General features: G+C 36.2%; 1 protein-coding gene across 1 annotated transcript in view; it reads right to left on the bottom strand.

The window, feature by feature from the left end:
• The window catches only part of iars1 (isoleucyl-tRNA synthetase 1), a 117,765-nt gene that overhangs the window by 81,047 nt on the left and 19,275 nt on the right, over positions 1-17,443 (bottom strand). The window contains exons 7-9 of the mRNA XM_052017912.1: positions 17,070-17,217; positions 10,142-10,229; positions 4,938-4,998 (exon numbers count right to left, since the gene is read on the bottom strand). Of these exons, the coding sequence (XP_051873872.1) occupies positions 4,938-4,998; positions 10,142-10,229; positions 17,070-17,217 (297 nt within the window). The remainder of the gene's footprint in view (positions 1-4,937; positions 4,999-10,141; positions 10,230-17,069; positions 17,218-17,443) is intronic.

The raw sequence follows: 17,443 nt of genomic DNA, 5'->3' as shown, positions 1-17,443 counted from the left end.
GGCATGGATAATCATAAAGAACAATAAAGTATAAAAAAATCTGTAGATCCAATGATCTCTTAGTGAATGAATATAATATAACAGAAAGAAAAAGATTTATTATATAAACATAAAAGAAAGAAAAAAAGTCCCCAAAACAATAAGAAAAATCATAAACAATATATCAAACCAAACTAAGGTAAACAAGAAAAAAAATTTCAAAGAAAAAATGGACTAAAATTTCTCAGTAGAAACAGAGCAATATTATGTCGTCAACTCCATTCCTCTAAGTTGAAAGGTTATTACAAGGGGGTCTATATCATGTGAAAATATTGAATAAATAGACTCCAAACTTCCTCAAATTTAAGCGAAGGATCAACAGTACCACTAATTTTTTCCCAATGTTACGGACTCAGTGAAAGTCCCTTTAAGATAGAGAGTGTGTGTGTATGTGTGTGTGGGGCGTGCTTACGTCAATAGAAGATAAAGGACATAATGACGTTGTTGAAGAAGTAAGAAGAAGAGGAAGGAGAGAGAGAGAGAGAAGGGAGAGAGACACCAGCCTGCTTGTTTTCTCTATCGATGGATGAGAAACAATAACTGTGTTTGCCACTGAAATCCATGTATGGAAGTTGGAAGTAATCCGGTGGAGTTCACTTTGTTGCTGACCTGTAGAAGGAAACAGGTATTTGTGTGTGGATGACCACGGTTCGGATGCTTTCGGGGTGAGGAAGTCACTACCGAGTAAACACTGAAGTGTCGTTTGGGTTCCATCGTGGAACATTTGGATTTCGTATGTACTCTCTCTATGTTTTTCTACATCTACATCTTATCTTCAGACAACGGTGGTTGTTGAAGAAGCCCTTGCTCATGTTTCACCTTATGGCTTGCGGAACTGAACTTTAAGAACCATTCCGGAACTGGGAGTTTTGGACTTTGTCACACACACACACGAAGAGTTTAGTTTTGGGGTTAACGTTCGAGGTTTAACATTTTTGAATTCTAACATACTAACATTTTTACTTTTATTTTACGTATTATCATAAGTAGTGATTAATAAAATAGTTTTTAACACTGAATCATGCTCAGTGTGTTTCTTTTGTTGCTGGTTTGTGACACCAAGTTTAAACATGATATAGTTTGAGAGAACCATTGAAAAGTAGTAGGGGGTATTGGATCCTTCCATTTCAGCAAAATGGATCGTTTGGCCATTAATGTAACAAAGGCAATCATACGGTTAGCGGAGGCAGATAGATAGCCAGACTCTATCCTTGGTAATTCAAAAATTGCAGTAATAGGATGAGGTTGTAAATCAATCTTCAATACATTTGAAATAATGTTAAAAATATTTTTCCAATATTTTTCCAAAAGAGGACAGGACCAAAACAATATGTGTCAAAGAAGCCACATTCGACTTACATCTGTCACATATAGGATTTATATGTTGATAAAAACGAGCTAGCTTATCTTTGGACATATGGGTCCTGTGAACTACCTTAAACTGTATCAAAGAATGTCTGGCACACATTGAAGATGTATTAATTAAATGAAGAATTTTCTTCCAAGTCTCTGTAGGTAAAGATGTCTGGAGTTCGCTTTCCCATTCATTCTTAATTTTGTCCGGTGGTTCTGGATGAATTTTCATAATTAGATCATAGATTATTGCTATCAAGCCCTTCTGACAAGGATTAAAACCAAAAATTTTTTCTGTAATTTCAGTTTTGTAAGGTATCAGAAAAGAGGGTATAGTAGCTTTTTAAAAATTTCTAATCTGCAAATATCGAAAAAAAAGTGTGATCTAGGCAAATTGTATTTGTTAGACAATTGTTCAAAGGATGAAAAACAGTTATCAATGAATAAATCACCATATGGAAAAAGCTGAGTCAACTCTGGATGGATGATAAAAAAAAATTAGATTGAATGGGACTTGATAGATTAAATTTATTCAATCCAAAAAATTTACGAAATTGAAACTATATTTCTATTGTATGTTTAACAATTGGGTTAATCAAATGTTTACTTAATTTGGTAAGTGCAAAAGGGAGTGGAGCTCCTAAAATAGAAACTAATGAAAATTCAAGTACTGATTGGGACTCAAGGTGTACCCATTTAGGGCGTTGAATTACATCTGAATCTTGTATCCAAAAAATTAAATATCTAATATTGATTGCCCAATAATATAAAGTTAGGCAAGACCATACCACCATCCTTTTTTAGTCTTTGTTAATATTTCTTACTTAACCTTGCGTTTTTATTCTGCCAAATATATGGAAAGAATTTTAGAATCTATAGTGTCAAAAAAAGATTTTGGAACAAAAGTTGGAATCGCTTGAAATAAATATAAAAATTTTGGTAAAATATTCATCTTAACTGCATTAATTCGGCCTATCAAGGATAAAGACAGTGGGGACCATTTAGTAAGTAATTGCTTAACATGGTCAATTAAAGGTAGTAGATTAGCTTTAAATAAGTCCTTATGTCTCTTGGTAATTTTAACACCTAAATACATAAAATAGTCCGTTACCAATTTAAAAGGTAATTGGCTATAAATTGGGGTTTGCATATTTAATGGAAAAAGTTCGCTCTTATTAAGTTTTAATCTATAGCCAGAAAAAACACTAAACTGATCTAATAGTGATAGTACTGCAGGGATAGATTCCTCCGGATTAGAAATATAAAGTAACAGGTCATCTGTGTAAAGAGATATCTTATGAATCTTCTGTCCATGAGTAATGCCACATATATTCGAAGAATCCCGAAGTGCAATAGCCGAGGGTTCTAAAGCAATATCAAATAATAAAGGGCTTAACGGGCAGCCTTGTCTAGTACCTCAAAAAAGCCGAAACAAAGGAGATCTTTGATTATTAGTAAGTATTGAAGCCATAGGTGCATAATAAATCATTTTAATCACAAATATAAATTTAGGGCTAAAATTAAATTTTTGAAGTGTACTGAACAGATATTCCCATTCGGCTCTGTCAAACGCCTTTTCAGCACCTAGTGAAACAACACATTCTGGAATTTGGGATGAAGGGATATATATATTATTCATTAATCTCCTAATATTAAAATGTAGATAATGATTCTGAATAAATCCTGTCTGGTCTTCAGAGATAAGTTGTGGAAGAAACTTTTCCAATCTAAAGGCCAATATTTTGGAAAATATTTTGGAATCTACATTTAATAAAGAAATAGGTCTATAAGATGCACAATCAGTGGGATCTTTATCCTTTTTAAGAATTAAAGAAATAGTTGCTTCATAGAAAGATTGTGGTAGTTTACCCACTGATAGGGCATCTTTAAAAATTTTGGCTAACCAGGGAACAAGAATATCAGAAAAGGATTTTAAAAATTCAGCTATATATCCGTCAGGGCTGGGTGCTTTACCCGAATTCATTGAAAATATTACTTTCTTTATTTCTTCCTCCGAAATGGGAGCATCTAATGTAGAGCGTTCATTTAAAGATAATTGGGGAGTCTTCAAATCTCTTAAAAATTCATGTATTAATGTAGGATCCTCAGGGGATTCTGATTGGTATAAAGAAGAATAAAATTCTTGTAAGGATTTGTTAATTTGAACTTGATCTATCGTGTAGGTACCATCTGGTTTATGAATTTTATTAATCTGACGTTTAGATATGGTAGTTTTCAATTGGTCAGCCAATAATTTACCAGATTTGTCACCATGTATATAAAATTGACTTTTGTTTTTAAGTCGTAGATTTTCAATTGAAGATGTTAATAATAAACTATGTTGTAGTTGGAGTTCTGTTCTCTTTTTAAAAAGCTCCCGATTAGGAGTAACAGAATATGTTTTATCGATTTCTTTAATCTTGTCAGCTAATATACGTATTTCGTTATTAGTTTGTTTTTTCAATCCAGCGGAATATGAAATAATTTGACCACGGATGGATGTTTTAAACGTATCCCATATTATCCCACTGGAGATTTCTTCAGTAAAATTAGTTAAAAAGAAAAATGAAATCTGTTCTTTAATAAATTGGACAAAATCTAAGTCTTGTAATAGCGAAGGGTTAAATCGCCATTGTCTGACATCAAAGGATACATCTGATAATTTAATTGATAATCTCAATGGTGCATGATCAGAAATGGCAATTGCATCGTATTTGCAGTCCGTAGTAAGTGGAGCTAGTCTAGCATCAATAAAAAAAAATCAATCCTCGAGTAATTATGGTAGACATGAGAAAAGAATGAAAATTCTTTATCAAATGGGTGTAGAAATCTCCAAACATCTAAAATTCCGGATTCAACTAAAAAGGAATTAATAGAGACAGCGGATTTGTTTGGAAGTGTAGGATTTGACACAGATCTATCCATCGAAGGATTTAGACAGCAGTTAAAATCTCCACCAAGAGAGAAAAATACTCTCAACATTTTTATTATAAATTGATCCATTTTATACAATTCCTTCCTAATAAAGTCTATGTTTCATAAATTTAATAACTAGAGTTGGAATATCACAAATAAATTTACGATATTCAGATTCTGATCCACTGCAGCTGTTCAACTGAAACAGTACTGGATATAAAACATATATAGAAGTCTACAAATGGATTTGTTAAAGGGAGGGCCCTTACTGTTCTGTTTTATTTTATTACTGATAATTTTACATTTTAATCAGCTATCGAAAGGACAATTAAATATTTCTTCATTAATAAAGAGATTGAGCAACACTCACCTTCTTTAAAAAAAATCACAGACATCTCTTATGACGAATCCAACAGTCATTCTTACAGTTTCACAGCTTATTATTACACTCTATCTCTATATATTAATTAATACATTTGACTATGATTCAAAGTGTGGGATATTCCTTTCAGAATGTTTAGTTTGCAGTCTGTAATTTTATTAATAACGTGGTGCAAAGTTTTGTGTATCTCACTCATCAATGATTAGCAGTGATGATAAGTTGCAGATGGATATATCACTGACCTTACCTTTAAGAAATAATCAAACAATGGCCTGTACTTCTTGCCTTTCAGGGCGATGCCCTTGAATCTTTATTTGGGAAACAAAAAAAAAACACCATTTTAATTTGACCTTATTTAACTGATAATGGAAAGTCTGTAATACAAGTCTTCTAGACTAGCCTGCAAAATAAATCACAATGAGCCCTTCTGAATTACATGATAAACTGTGCTCCAATTGTCCATCCACTAATAGTGGTGGAGATATCTTCATGAGAAAGAGAAAACAAAGTAAGTTAAAGAGCATGTATTAAGAATACAAACAGTAATATTCAGTAAAAATCCGTACAAATTCACTGATGCTTATAACTAATCATGCTTCTACTAAACACTTCAAAAGCATTTTACAAACACAAAATGGCTTGGATGTAATTACCACTAAATAAGGAAGTAGTTGTGCAAATATGAGTTCCTACAAACAGCAAGGAGATGAATGATCAATCCATCTATTTGCTCTTGATTTAGTGTATTCATTGATGGAGTAATGATGGCAAGATCATTTAATCTTCTCAAGTACTATCATAGGATCTTTGATATCTTTCTGAACCATCACAGACAGACCATACTTGGCTGCAACCTCATCTGAAGAACAAGACCAGCATATTGTTGATTTTACCCCACTAGTCACATTCAACAGATTGTCCCTCTTATCTCTTCCTTTCCCACCATCTACGACCTCCACCCCCCCCAAACACTTTTTCCAGGTTAATCAGCAATTCACCTGTGTTTCTTTCAACTTAGTATACAGCTTATAATATCGCCTTTGTTACAGACTCGGTGAAAGTCCCTTTAAGATAGTGTGTGTGTGTGTGTGTGTGTGTGTGTGTGTGTGTGTGTGTGTGGCGTGCTTATATCAACAGAAGATAAAGGACGTAATGACGTTGTTGAAGAGGTCAGTCGAAGGGGGAGAGAGAGAGAAGGGAGAGAGACACCAGCCTGCTAGTTTCTCTATCGATGGATGAGAAACAATAACTGTGTCTGCCACTGAAATCCATGTATGGAAATTGGAAGTAATCCGGTGGAGTTCACTTTGTTGCTGACCTGTAGAAGGAAACAGGTATTTGTGTGTGGACGACCACGATTCGGATGCTTTTCGGGGTGAGGAAGTCACTACCGAGTAAACACTGAAGTGTCGTTTGGGTTCCATCGTGGAACATTTGGACTTCGTAATTACTCTCTCTATGTTTCTCTACATCTACATCTTATCTTCAGACAACGGTGGTTGTTGAAGAAGCCCTTGCTCATGTTTCACCTTATGGCTTGCGGAACTGAACTTTAAGAACCATTCCGGAACTGGGAGTTTGGGACTGTGCCACACACACACACACACACACACACACACACACACACACACACACACACGAAGGGTTTAGTTTTTGGGGTTAATGTTCAAGGTTTAACATTTTTGAATTTTAACATACTAACATTTTTACTTTTATTTTATGTATTATCATAAGTAGTGATTAATAAGATAGTTTTTAACACCGAATCATGACTCAGTGTGTTTCTTTTGTTGCTGGTTCGTGACACCTTCTCTACATTGCAGAAAACACAACACATTTTGAATGACTACTTTGAAGAATACCTCCAGTTTGCAAGGGTGACTCCAAACTTTCAGTTGTCTATGACATTATTTCTCCACTCTTACCCTCCACCTGTGGCCTCCCACTCTGTTCAAAGCTCAATGCAAATTTAAGAACACTTCAAACTCCAGGAAGCATGTTACAGTCTTTTGAACTTAAAAATGAATTAATTTCAGATGATCAGCCATTCCAGCTTGCATCTCACATTTCCCACATTAATTTCCTCCTCTTATGCCAATTTCTTATTTCATTTATCTCCTATTAATATATCCCCGAGACATTATTCACTAGCATTTACCAACCTCTTTCAGCCAGCTTCTTCATCACATCATTCAATCTCTTTTCCCTCTACTCTATCACGAACTTTCCCTTTTGTTCTCTACATTTCTCTCCACCTTCTCTGTAATTTTGCCTTCTTTTAGAATCTATCTAGATTTATCTATCCAAATAGATCTACCTACCTAAATCTCTCCATGAAGAAGCTGATCAAAAATTACAGGGGGATCTTGATCAGCTGAGTAAGTGGGTGAAGGAATGGCAAATGGAGTTTAATTCAGATAAGTGCAAGATGTTGCATTTTGGAAAATCAAATCAAGGTAGGACTTTCACAGTGAATGGTAAGGCCTGGGGAGTGTTGCAAAGTTCAGGTATACGGTTCCCTGAAAATGGAGTCATGGGTTAGACACATTGGCCTTCATTAGTCAGGGCATTGAGTACTGAAGTTGGGAGGTCATGGTGTGGTTATACAAGACACTGGTGAGGCTGCACTTGGAGTATTGTGTTCAGTCTTAGTCACACTGCTATAGGAAATATGTTATTAAATTGGAAAGAGTGGAAAAAGATTTACAAGAATGTTGCCAGGACTCGAGGGACTGAACGATAGGGAGCAGTTTTTTCCAGGGTTGGGGAATCAAGAACTAGAGGGCATAGGTTTAAGCTGAAAGGGGAAAGATTTAATAGAAACTTGAGAAGCAACTTTTTTTTTTACACTTATGGTGCTATGTCCATGGAATAAGCTGCCAGAGGAAGTGGTTGAGGCAGGTAGAATAACAACATTTCAAAGGCACTTGGGCAGGTACACAGATTGGAAAGGTTTAGAAGGTTATGGGTCAACCACTGGCAAATGGGACTAGCTTGGATGGGCATCTTGGTCAGACTTTCTCATGAAAGATTACGAACCTGAAAACTTTTTTTCTCTCCAGATACTGTCTGACCTACTGAGTATTCCAAGTATTTTCTGGTTCTATTTTAAAATACCACATTCAAAATTAACTGACCATAAAATACTACATCTCTTTATTTTTACTCTTACCAGATTTCCTCCCAAAAAAGAACTATCCCCAAATAATCAGTGCAGTATAATATTAAATAAAGCTTTTTGGTCAAAGCTTAAAAAGGTTAGATAATTTTTTTTTGTTTTGTAAATAATAAGCATTAAAATACCCAAAGCCCCTTAACTGGCTTCAGCATGCTTGGAAGTCAAGCTATCTCCTGACTCCTGCACTCTCCTGCCAATTTACTGTCAATGTGCACCTAAATAACTTCCAAACTTCTATATTAATAGAAGTGCAATGACAGTCTAATTGTCTGATTTATAAATCAGTCCAAAAAACAAATCACATTGATGAAACAAAATAATGCATTACTGATTCAGATGGATGATACATTTGGAAACCATAGAAAATATATAAAACATTTCATTACAATTCTCCCAGTTCTATATGAAGCTGCAAGTTCATGTTATTTTTATAATATGCGCTGAGCTATTTATAGCTAGTAATAAAATACAGCCCCCACTGTAATTGCTTTCCAGACAGTTAATTATTAAATCTATTTAGTGCAAGCCACAATGGCAGAAGTTTAGATCATCACAGCATCTAACCATTTCAACTCACTATTTTTAAGCAATAAAAGAAGCACTGTTGATGACCCAGTGAGCAGGAGGAATTAGTTTCTATTCAAATGTGAATAAATTATGCAAATTATAGGCTTCAGTATTTTTGTCGTCTCAGCTCCTTGCATTGAATGAATCAAGAAGGAGCTTTAAGGATTGATTGAAGAAAGGTTAAAAAACACAATAAGATATGGAGTAATTAGGCCCAAAAGCCCTCATAAAACAGTCATTCAAGGTAAGCTTCAAAGAGATCAAGAGACATTCACTGAACACATCTTGCTGCAATCATTTTGAATGTTGCAGAATTCTCATCACTCCAGATGCAACGTTATTTGCCTCTGTCATGAGGGTATGCTGAACTTTACATAAAATTTATGCTAAACTTCCTTGCACAAAATCAACACAAATACTGCCAACTATGCAGAGCGATAAATAACATCACATGTCTAAGTTCTTTTGTCTATAAAATGGAAGAGTTTCATTGATTCAGAGATGATTTAGAAGATGACCATCCAACCCAGAACGTTCATGACATTTAAAAAAGGACTTCCCTGGTCTTGGTCCTTAGCCCTATAGGTTACAGTCTGGCTTTGGAAATAGCAGATGGTTATCTAATTTGTCTGATAAAGAGCTAGACATAGGTTAAAAGTCTAGATTTTGTTCACTGAACCTGTTGAGGCAATCAGTGTATTGAAGTACTTTTCCTTTATTCAAAATTTACTCCAACACACCATAACCTTACTTATCCTTGATCATATATATTTTACAAATGTCTGGACAGATTTATAGTGGTCTGCTCACAGCAATACGCAGCCGTTCATGCTGATGCTGCACAGCTCCAATGACCTGGTTCAATCCTCACCTCAGGTCCTCTCTGTGTGGAATTTACACATTCTCCTTGTGACAATATGGGTTTTGCTGGGTGCTCTGTCTTCCTTCCACAAGGTAAAGACACGTTGGCAGGTTGATTGGTGACTGCAAATTACCCCTTATTAAAGGTATGTGGCAAAAGAATTGTTTAAAAAAAAGGGGGGACTTGAAGGGAAACTTTTCCCTAATTAATTCCTTAGATGTTTATATTGACAAAAGATTTTAGGGTTCAATTTAAAATTGCCCTTTTCAAAAAATAAAGCTTCCCATTTTAACTTTTCAATCTTCCTGGTCACCAAGTGAACCTTACAATTTGTCATAAGCCTCCTTTTATCATTTTATTTACTGATTTCCTGTGTCATGCGGAGATCCTGAGCTCTATCATGATCATGATGCTCTACCATTTCTCTGCAATTGAACATGGTTATGTCGAACCTCAACATTCTCTTTCGTACACATATTGGCAAAGTATATAACAGCCAAAAAGAAGGATAAACTTTACAGTGAGTGAAAGACAAAGAGAAAAAACAAGACAAAAAAAAATGAACCTTTCTGCAAACTGTCTATGACTCGAAACATTATTCTGTTTCTATTTCCACAGGTGTTGCCTGATTGGTGGTTGTTTCCAGTATTTTCTGTTTTTGCAGATGAGAGTCAGAGACAAATATCGAAGTCCATTTGCATTGTCATGAACAACTGATTGATAAATTGTTATTTTCCTAATTTCAATTTTATAGTAACATCTCTGTTTGTGTTTTCATGAACAGAACAAGTGTTTCAATTAGTCAATCTACCATCAGATGGTAAGTATGAGATCATGCACTAACCTTTCCAGGATGCTATATTCAGCGTCGGATTTAAAGAGTGCTACCAGTCTGGCTTCCATCATTATATAGACGTGTCCAGTAGAGAGGTCTATTTAAAAAATAGGACAAGGAATCAGTAGAATTTGACAAGCCTGCAAGGAATGAATTGTTACCAAGTTATTTAATTTTAAGAACAAGTTGTTAGCATCAATCAGAAAGTACTGCGTCTCCAACACAGTATCAAAAAATCAGAAAATTATTTGTCAATCTCATGCTAAGACTCCACCTTTTGTTCCTTCATGGGATGTTAACATCACTGACTGGACTATCTTTTAATACCCAAACCAAACATTTTTCATAGTTGCTTCTGAAGATATTTGCACTGTGCTCTTAGCACAGAATTCTAGAATTTTGATTTAGTTGCAGTGAAAAATGATGCATTTCCAAGTTAGGGTGGTGCGAGACCTGTGGAAATTTGGAGATGATGCTGTTCCCTTGCCATTGCTTATCTGAGTGGTAGAAGTTGCAGATTAGGGAGATACTGTGACAGAAACATTGAAAAGTAGCTGCAGTGCAATTCAGAACTGTCACTGTGTCTCAAGCAATTGAGGAAGTGGATTTCCAGGGTGGTAATTGGAATGACAATTGAACAAATTGCTTTGTGCTTCTTGGTATTGGAGTTTTGTTGTTCTGCAATTCATTCTTTCAACTGATAAGTATTGCATTAACAATCCTTGATTACATGCAAAGAATTTGGGGAGTCAGGAGGCGAGTCACTTATCTCAGAATACATGACCCCCTTACTCTGACAGCAAAAGCATTTATACATTTACTTGCAAATATTATAAATCTTAATACACTGCAGACAAAGGGCATAATATATTTTAGGCAAATTTTCTTTCAATTTATACAGTGCCAAATACTTTTACTTAAATGACTGCAGTTCCACAAATCTTGGGTTGTGCTGACAATAAAAAAAATATAAGCAGAAGGTTATTTGGTGCTTTAAACTTGCCATGATTCAAAAAGATCATGGCTTATCTTTCATCTCATGTTACATTCCTGTACTAACATCATATCCCAAAAGAACAGATGCTTTGTATGCAACTTCTGAAATATTCCTATTAAAATACTTAGAAATATTTGCTCTGTTGCTTTATTATCAGCAAATTTTAGTGGGAAACACAGCAATAAGTAAACCATTTTAGCACAGCGAGAACAGCACATAAATTTATTCTAAATGTTCAAAAGTTGTGCTATTTTACATTGGCAGTTATGAAACACACAAATAGAAACCCATGATCTGCAAATGTGATCTTTATTGTTGCTTATCAAGGGTCATTAGAGCTAGCCATAAGACTACTGAAGGGATGAAAACTTGCATTTTAAACCGACTCCAAATGCAGTTCATGGGACTTCAGGAATTTCAGGAAGTATAGCTACAAGCTTGCACTCAATGCAATTTGTATCCCACCTCTCCTATTTTTAAACCTTTTGCTGATGTGAAGTGCTTGATTGCTGGGAGACTTTTAACATTATACCCAGGTGGGTGTGCTTCTGGTACCAGATCTCACAACATATGACCAAACACATTTTGCAGCACAGGCAGGAGTAATTTTGAGGGAGGGAAAATGAGGCTTGTAACAGGTGGGATATCCAGTCCTCCAACAAGATCACCTGCTATCTTCTCTGTCATATTGCTAACCTCACCCCTTCCTCAGTTCATAAGCTGCTGAAACCTCCATCCACTCCTTTGTTACATTTGATTTCCCACAATCATGCTTCTGCCCCTGCACCAGTGCTGAAACAACTCTGTCACTATTGAATACCTGGATCCTCTTCTTCTATTTGATTACCATGAGCCACGCCTGGATCACTATGAATGCTACTTCTTGGCTCAGAATACATGCAAAGGAAAATAATAATGACATTATGTGTAATTGAATTCTCAGAAACCTCTGACATTCTACCTACTTCCAACATCTCCCCATCATCATCCAGTTCCATTCTTAGCTATTCATTCTTGCCAGACAATTATTCATAATAAAATATTTTCCTGCTTCTGCATGGCTATCCCAGTTGTCCTCAAGAATATAGCCATAACACCCTTATTTACTGTGTCCTTCATCCCGACCATCACACAACATATTAGCAGTTTTTACATGTTCACCAACAGTACCCAACTCCATATCACCACTACTCCTCTTGGTCTCTCTACCATTTCTATTAGAAAGTTTCCCTGACTTCCAGTACTCACCAAAAGGAACTTAGCTAAGCAAAATTTTGGGACTGACTAAAATCACTCTTTCGATTATTGCAACACATTCTTTTTACAAGCTAACAACACCATACCTTTTCCTAGTAAATGTCTGAGGCTGAAACAGATCTACATGCAATTTGAGTGAATAGGCTGGATTTATTCTCAATGGAACATGGGAGGCTGAGGGATGACCAAGTAGAGGTTTATAAAATTCTGAGAGGCATAGATGGAATAGATAGAATCCAGAAATAGAGGGCACAGACTTAAGGCAAGAAGGGAGAAATTTAAAGGAGATCTCTTCCACACAGGATGTGGTGAATATCTGGAATGAGCTGCCAGAGGAGGTGATGGAAGTAGATACAATTACAATGCTTAAAAAGTGTTTCGACAGGTACTTGGACAGGAAAGGCATAGAGAGGTATGTGCTCAATGCAGAAAAATGGGATTAGCATAGATGGGCGTTACGGTCGGCATGGACGAGATGCGCAGAAAGGGCCTGTTTCTGTGCTGTACATTTCTATAATGAATCCATATCCATCTTATATCAGCTGTTGATCATACATCAGTGCCACCACTAAAACTATATAATTCCATCTCTATACTTACCCTAATTCTACTATTGTTTCAGTTCATCTGGTGCTGAAATCCCCGAACATGTCTATATTACACCCAGACTTAGTTACTCCAAAGCATTGCTGGCCACTTTCTACCCCTTAAATTTATCCAAGACCCTCCTTTTTATGTTCTAGCTTCAATATGTGCCTCTCCACAAATCATCCACGTGCCTGCTCACCTCTTCACTCCATTAAGATGCTTTTTAAAACCTACCTCTTCAGCCATGCTTCTGGTCATTTGGCCCAATATTTCCTCACGATAGGCTGCCAGATTTCTTTTGAAAAGGATCCTTTGAAGCCACTTTAGTACTTCACAACATTAAAGACATACAGATTCTTGGCCGCTAACTTTGCATCCTTGATTCATTTAAAACAATGGAGCTGATATCCCAACTCCATTCACTGTACTCACTGATCTCCATTGGTTTCCTGTCCAGCTATCCTGCAATTTTACCAGATGGTCTCACCCATAACGATCTCTGCACTTCATTCAATCTTCCAAACACCCATGATCATTAAATTCCAATATAGGGTTCCTGTTCATCCTGATGTTCATCATTGACAGCTGTCTTCAGCTATCTACATCCACTGAAATTCCCTCCCTAAACCACTCGGCAGGGCAAAACAGTGGTGCAGCAAGCAGAGCTGCTACATTGCGGCATCAGAGACCCTTATTCAATCATATGGAGACGCAAGTTGATCAGTTGATTGACCCCTATAAACTGCTCCTGGGCTTTATGTAGGATTAGCGTAAATGGGTGGTTGATGGTCAGTGGGCTAAAGGCCTCTTTCTGTGCTGTGTCTCTTCATGACACTGCCTCTGTTTTTCAATTCTTCAGAAGTCCAGTTCTTTAACCACCTAACGTCTTGTTATGTGGTTTAGTGTCAAATTCTGCTTAATTACCTCCCATGAGGTCCTTTGAACTTCCTTATAAATGCTTACTGTTGAATGACCAGGATGGGAAACATTAATGTCTTTCCTGGGTCAAAGACATCAAAAATTATTTTCTGTTGGTGTGCAGATGAAAAGCAACAGAAACAGTTCTGCAATTAAATATAGGCAGAGCTGAGCTAATAAGCCACTAACTTGTATATCATAAAGGGTTCACCTTCTGAATTAAAGTACCTGCAAAACTGGCAAAATGTCGACATCGTTACCATGGCAACGTAGGTGTTGAAGGACAGTGAAGAAGGACAAAACAAAAATCACACTAGAGGCTGCACAGACTTTTAAAATACAGAGATTGTGTAGTGAGCAAGGGCATTTCTTTCTGATCAATTTCATTCATGTTCTTCCCCTCAAGGCTTTAAAAATTCTTGCTCAAGTGCATTTCATCAGCTTCTGTTGGCCTCTGTACCTTGCACGCATGTCCATTATTCATGTGCGTCTTAACAACAAAGGACAGGGAGGCTACTAAGTTACAGATACTTTGCAGGTGAACCCAATCCCAAATGCACGAATACACTTCCAGTATACCCTAATAATTCTTTTTCAGAAATGAAACCAGAAAATGCTAGTAACACTCAACAAATCAGGCAGCATCTGTGGAAAGAGACAGAGAGTAATTGTTTCAGTTCTAAGAACCTTCATCAGAACCTGAAATGTTAACTCTGTTTCTCTTTTCATAAATGCTGCCAGACTTACTGACGCTTTTATTTCAGCCTCCCAGCGCCTGCATTTTTTCTGATTTTGAGTAACTCCAGTCAAATTTATCCTTTCCTAAGACAACTAACTCAGTGCAAACAGAGTTCTTAACTGTGTATTCTTGGACTGCTTTCAGCAGATAAGAAATCAGAGAACCCTATATGGAAGCACTGGAGTCACAACATCTGGTGGAGTGGAAGCAGTTAAAAATTCACTCCACTCTGTCAATCACACTCACTGAGAAACGGAAGATGAAAAGAAATATTAAACCTGGAGTTATATTTTCATATAATTTTTCATATTCAGTCTTGCTCTAAGAGTAAACTTGTATATTGCCACAGTATGATTCCCAGTATATTCCTAGCCTGGAAAGTTCCATTCTCTGTTAGTAAAATGCACATCTCAACAATGGAAAAGCACTACAGTGGCAAGTATACATAGTACCACTCCATAACACAGCACAATTGGAGCAGAACATCAATCCAGTTTCTTTTAAAGTGACAACACAGTATCTTTGAAAATCTACTTGAAAGCAAAATCTTTTTTAAAAGTAAGTATGAGAGCTGTCGCTTTCAAGTGAAAAGTATCAGCAAAATGGAAATTCCACTTCTCTGTAGTAAATTAAGACTAATAACTTGAGTATGCCAGAACTAGAGCCTAGTTACCGAACTGAACCCAAAGGGACCCAACTGCATGTGTCTACATCAGGACAGGTAAAATTCCAAGTCCTCTGCCTCAACAAAGGGTCAGATTTTTTTTAAAGATTTATTCCTTTTTCGGGATCTGGGCATCACTGGCAAAGGCAGTGATGGATTTGGAACATAAAATAATGCATATTTTTAAAATTTCATATACTTATTTGCCTTCTCTTCTGAACTTGTTGCCCTTGAAGTAATTGGCTTGCTCAGCCCTGCAAAAATCAACCACATTTTGTGGGTGTGAAGCCACATGTTGGCCAGCACATTTTCTCCCCTCTCAAATATTTGTAACAATCCTGTAGTTTCTAGAATACTAACTGAATTTAAATTCCACAGATCAAGTATCTGGATTACCAGTTTACTAACTTAACCACTGCACCACCATAACATTGACCATGGTTAGATCAGGTTCTGGAAAGAATCAATTCCAAAAAAAGTAAGTGGAATAATCTTTTCTGTGAAAAACCCTCCCAGTGTAGACATTAAAACCATGATTGTAGTATTTTCTGAGACGATTTGGAACATAAAATAATGCATATTTTTAAAATTTCATATACTTATTTGCCTTCTCTTCTGAACTTGCTTTTTATTATTCGGTAACGCCTTTGCTCTTGGCTGCATTACCCATTTTTCATTTAATCTTTCCTCCCTCCACTCAATGACAGACTTCTCTCTTGTTCTCTCATTCCTACTTTCTCTACATCTTAAAACTAGTTTCACCTTTAACTTTTCTTTGCTTTGTTGAAAAGTCATCAACACAAATATTAACTGTTTCTCTCTACCAATGCTGCCTAATCTCTTTTTCTGTTTCCCAAGTCCAGAATTTTGCATTTGGATTCTATCTTCTCATTGCTGACCTTCCACAGAAAATACTTAGAAAGGAGCTTAAATAGAAATATCTCAGAATGGCTCTTTCCTACTATTTCCTAACATTTTAAAGTGCTACACCAGCAAATTTGAAGAGAAAAATATTGAGGGTTTCCACTGTGTGCAATACCCAGCCAGCACTGGAGAACTATTAACATTACTAGGGCGGTGGTGGAGTGAATCAAGGATTACATGGAACGAGAACTAATAACCAATATCCAATCACAATGGGTAGCACATAAAAGAATAGGAGAGTGAAGTTGCAATGAGCTCACTGGTTCCAGAAAGAACCTGCAGCCAAAGAGTACAGTGTATGTTTTTGAGGAATACTCAGCAAGATCAATTTCAATTTCACAAATTGTGGGAGGTATCCAAGTTTTAGCCATTAAAGCATCAAGAATCACAATAATCTCATCAGTTCTTTTTTTGGGATAACATTTCTAGTATCTGGACATGCAAAAAAATACTGCCCAGAAGAACACGCGAATTTGGCCATTTTCAAAAAGCACAGAGCTTGAGTTGTTCCTAACTTAAGACACACTTGTGACCTTTATCAGTTCATATCGAGCGCAGAACGAACTTTTTGACTAAGTTAGGCAACTGGTGAATGGCATCTGGGGCTCAGGTAGAAACTATTTCCATTTCTGGAACCTGAATATTAACTTGACTGCCTTTCTTACAAAATGCTTCTGGCAACCTTTCAGTACACATATCCATGCCTACTCTTTACAACTAACTGGTAAGCAACATCATGAAAGATTTGTTGACATTAATTGGATTACCCAGTAGAACAGAAAGCTGTTTTTATATTCCAGGCTTCAGAAACTTCAAAATTAAACACACATTGGTTTGAAACAAGTTTTACCTTTGATTTTCACATATTGATATTCAGGACTGACGCATACAGCAAGGTTGCTAGGCAAGGTCCATGGTGTTGTTGTCCAAGCAACCAATGAAACATTTTCATCCTCTTCTAATGGAAACGTCACAATGACAGAAGGATCTTGAACATCCTACAAGCATGAAAACAAGATAAAATATACATCTTTCTGAAGACTAAGAATTAGACATTTAAGTGCAATGTATTTGCACATTTGGACAGACACACAGGAAGTGATCATATCTTGAATTTTTTTAAACAATTGCCATGCCCTATGAATAATTATTAAAAATGAATCATATCTTGAATTTTTTTTAAACAATTGCCATGCCCTATGAATAATTATTAAAAAATGAATG

The sequence above is a fragment of the Pristis pectinata genome, chromosome 6 (genome assembly GCF_009764475.1).
Source record: "Pristis pectinata isolate sPriPec2 chromosome 6, sPriPec2.1.pri, whole genome shotgun sequence".
Taxonomy (NCBI): domain Eukaryota; kingdom Metazoa; phylum Chordata; class Chondrichthyes; order Rhinopristiformes; family Pristidae; genus Pristis; species Pristis pectinata.
This window is presented reverse-complemented; position numbering and strand designations above follow the sequence as displayed.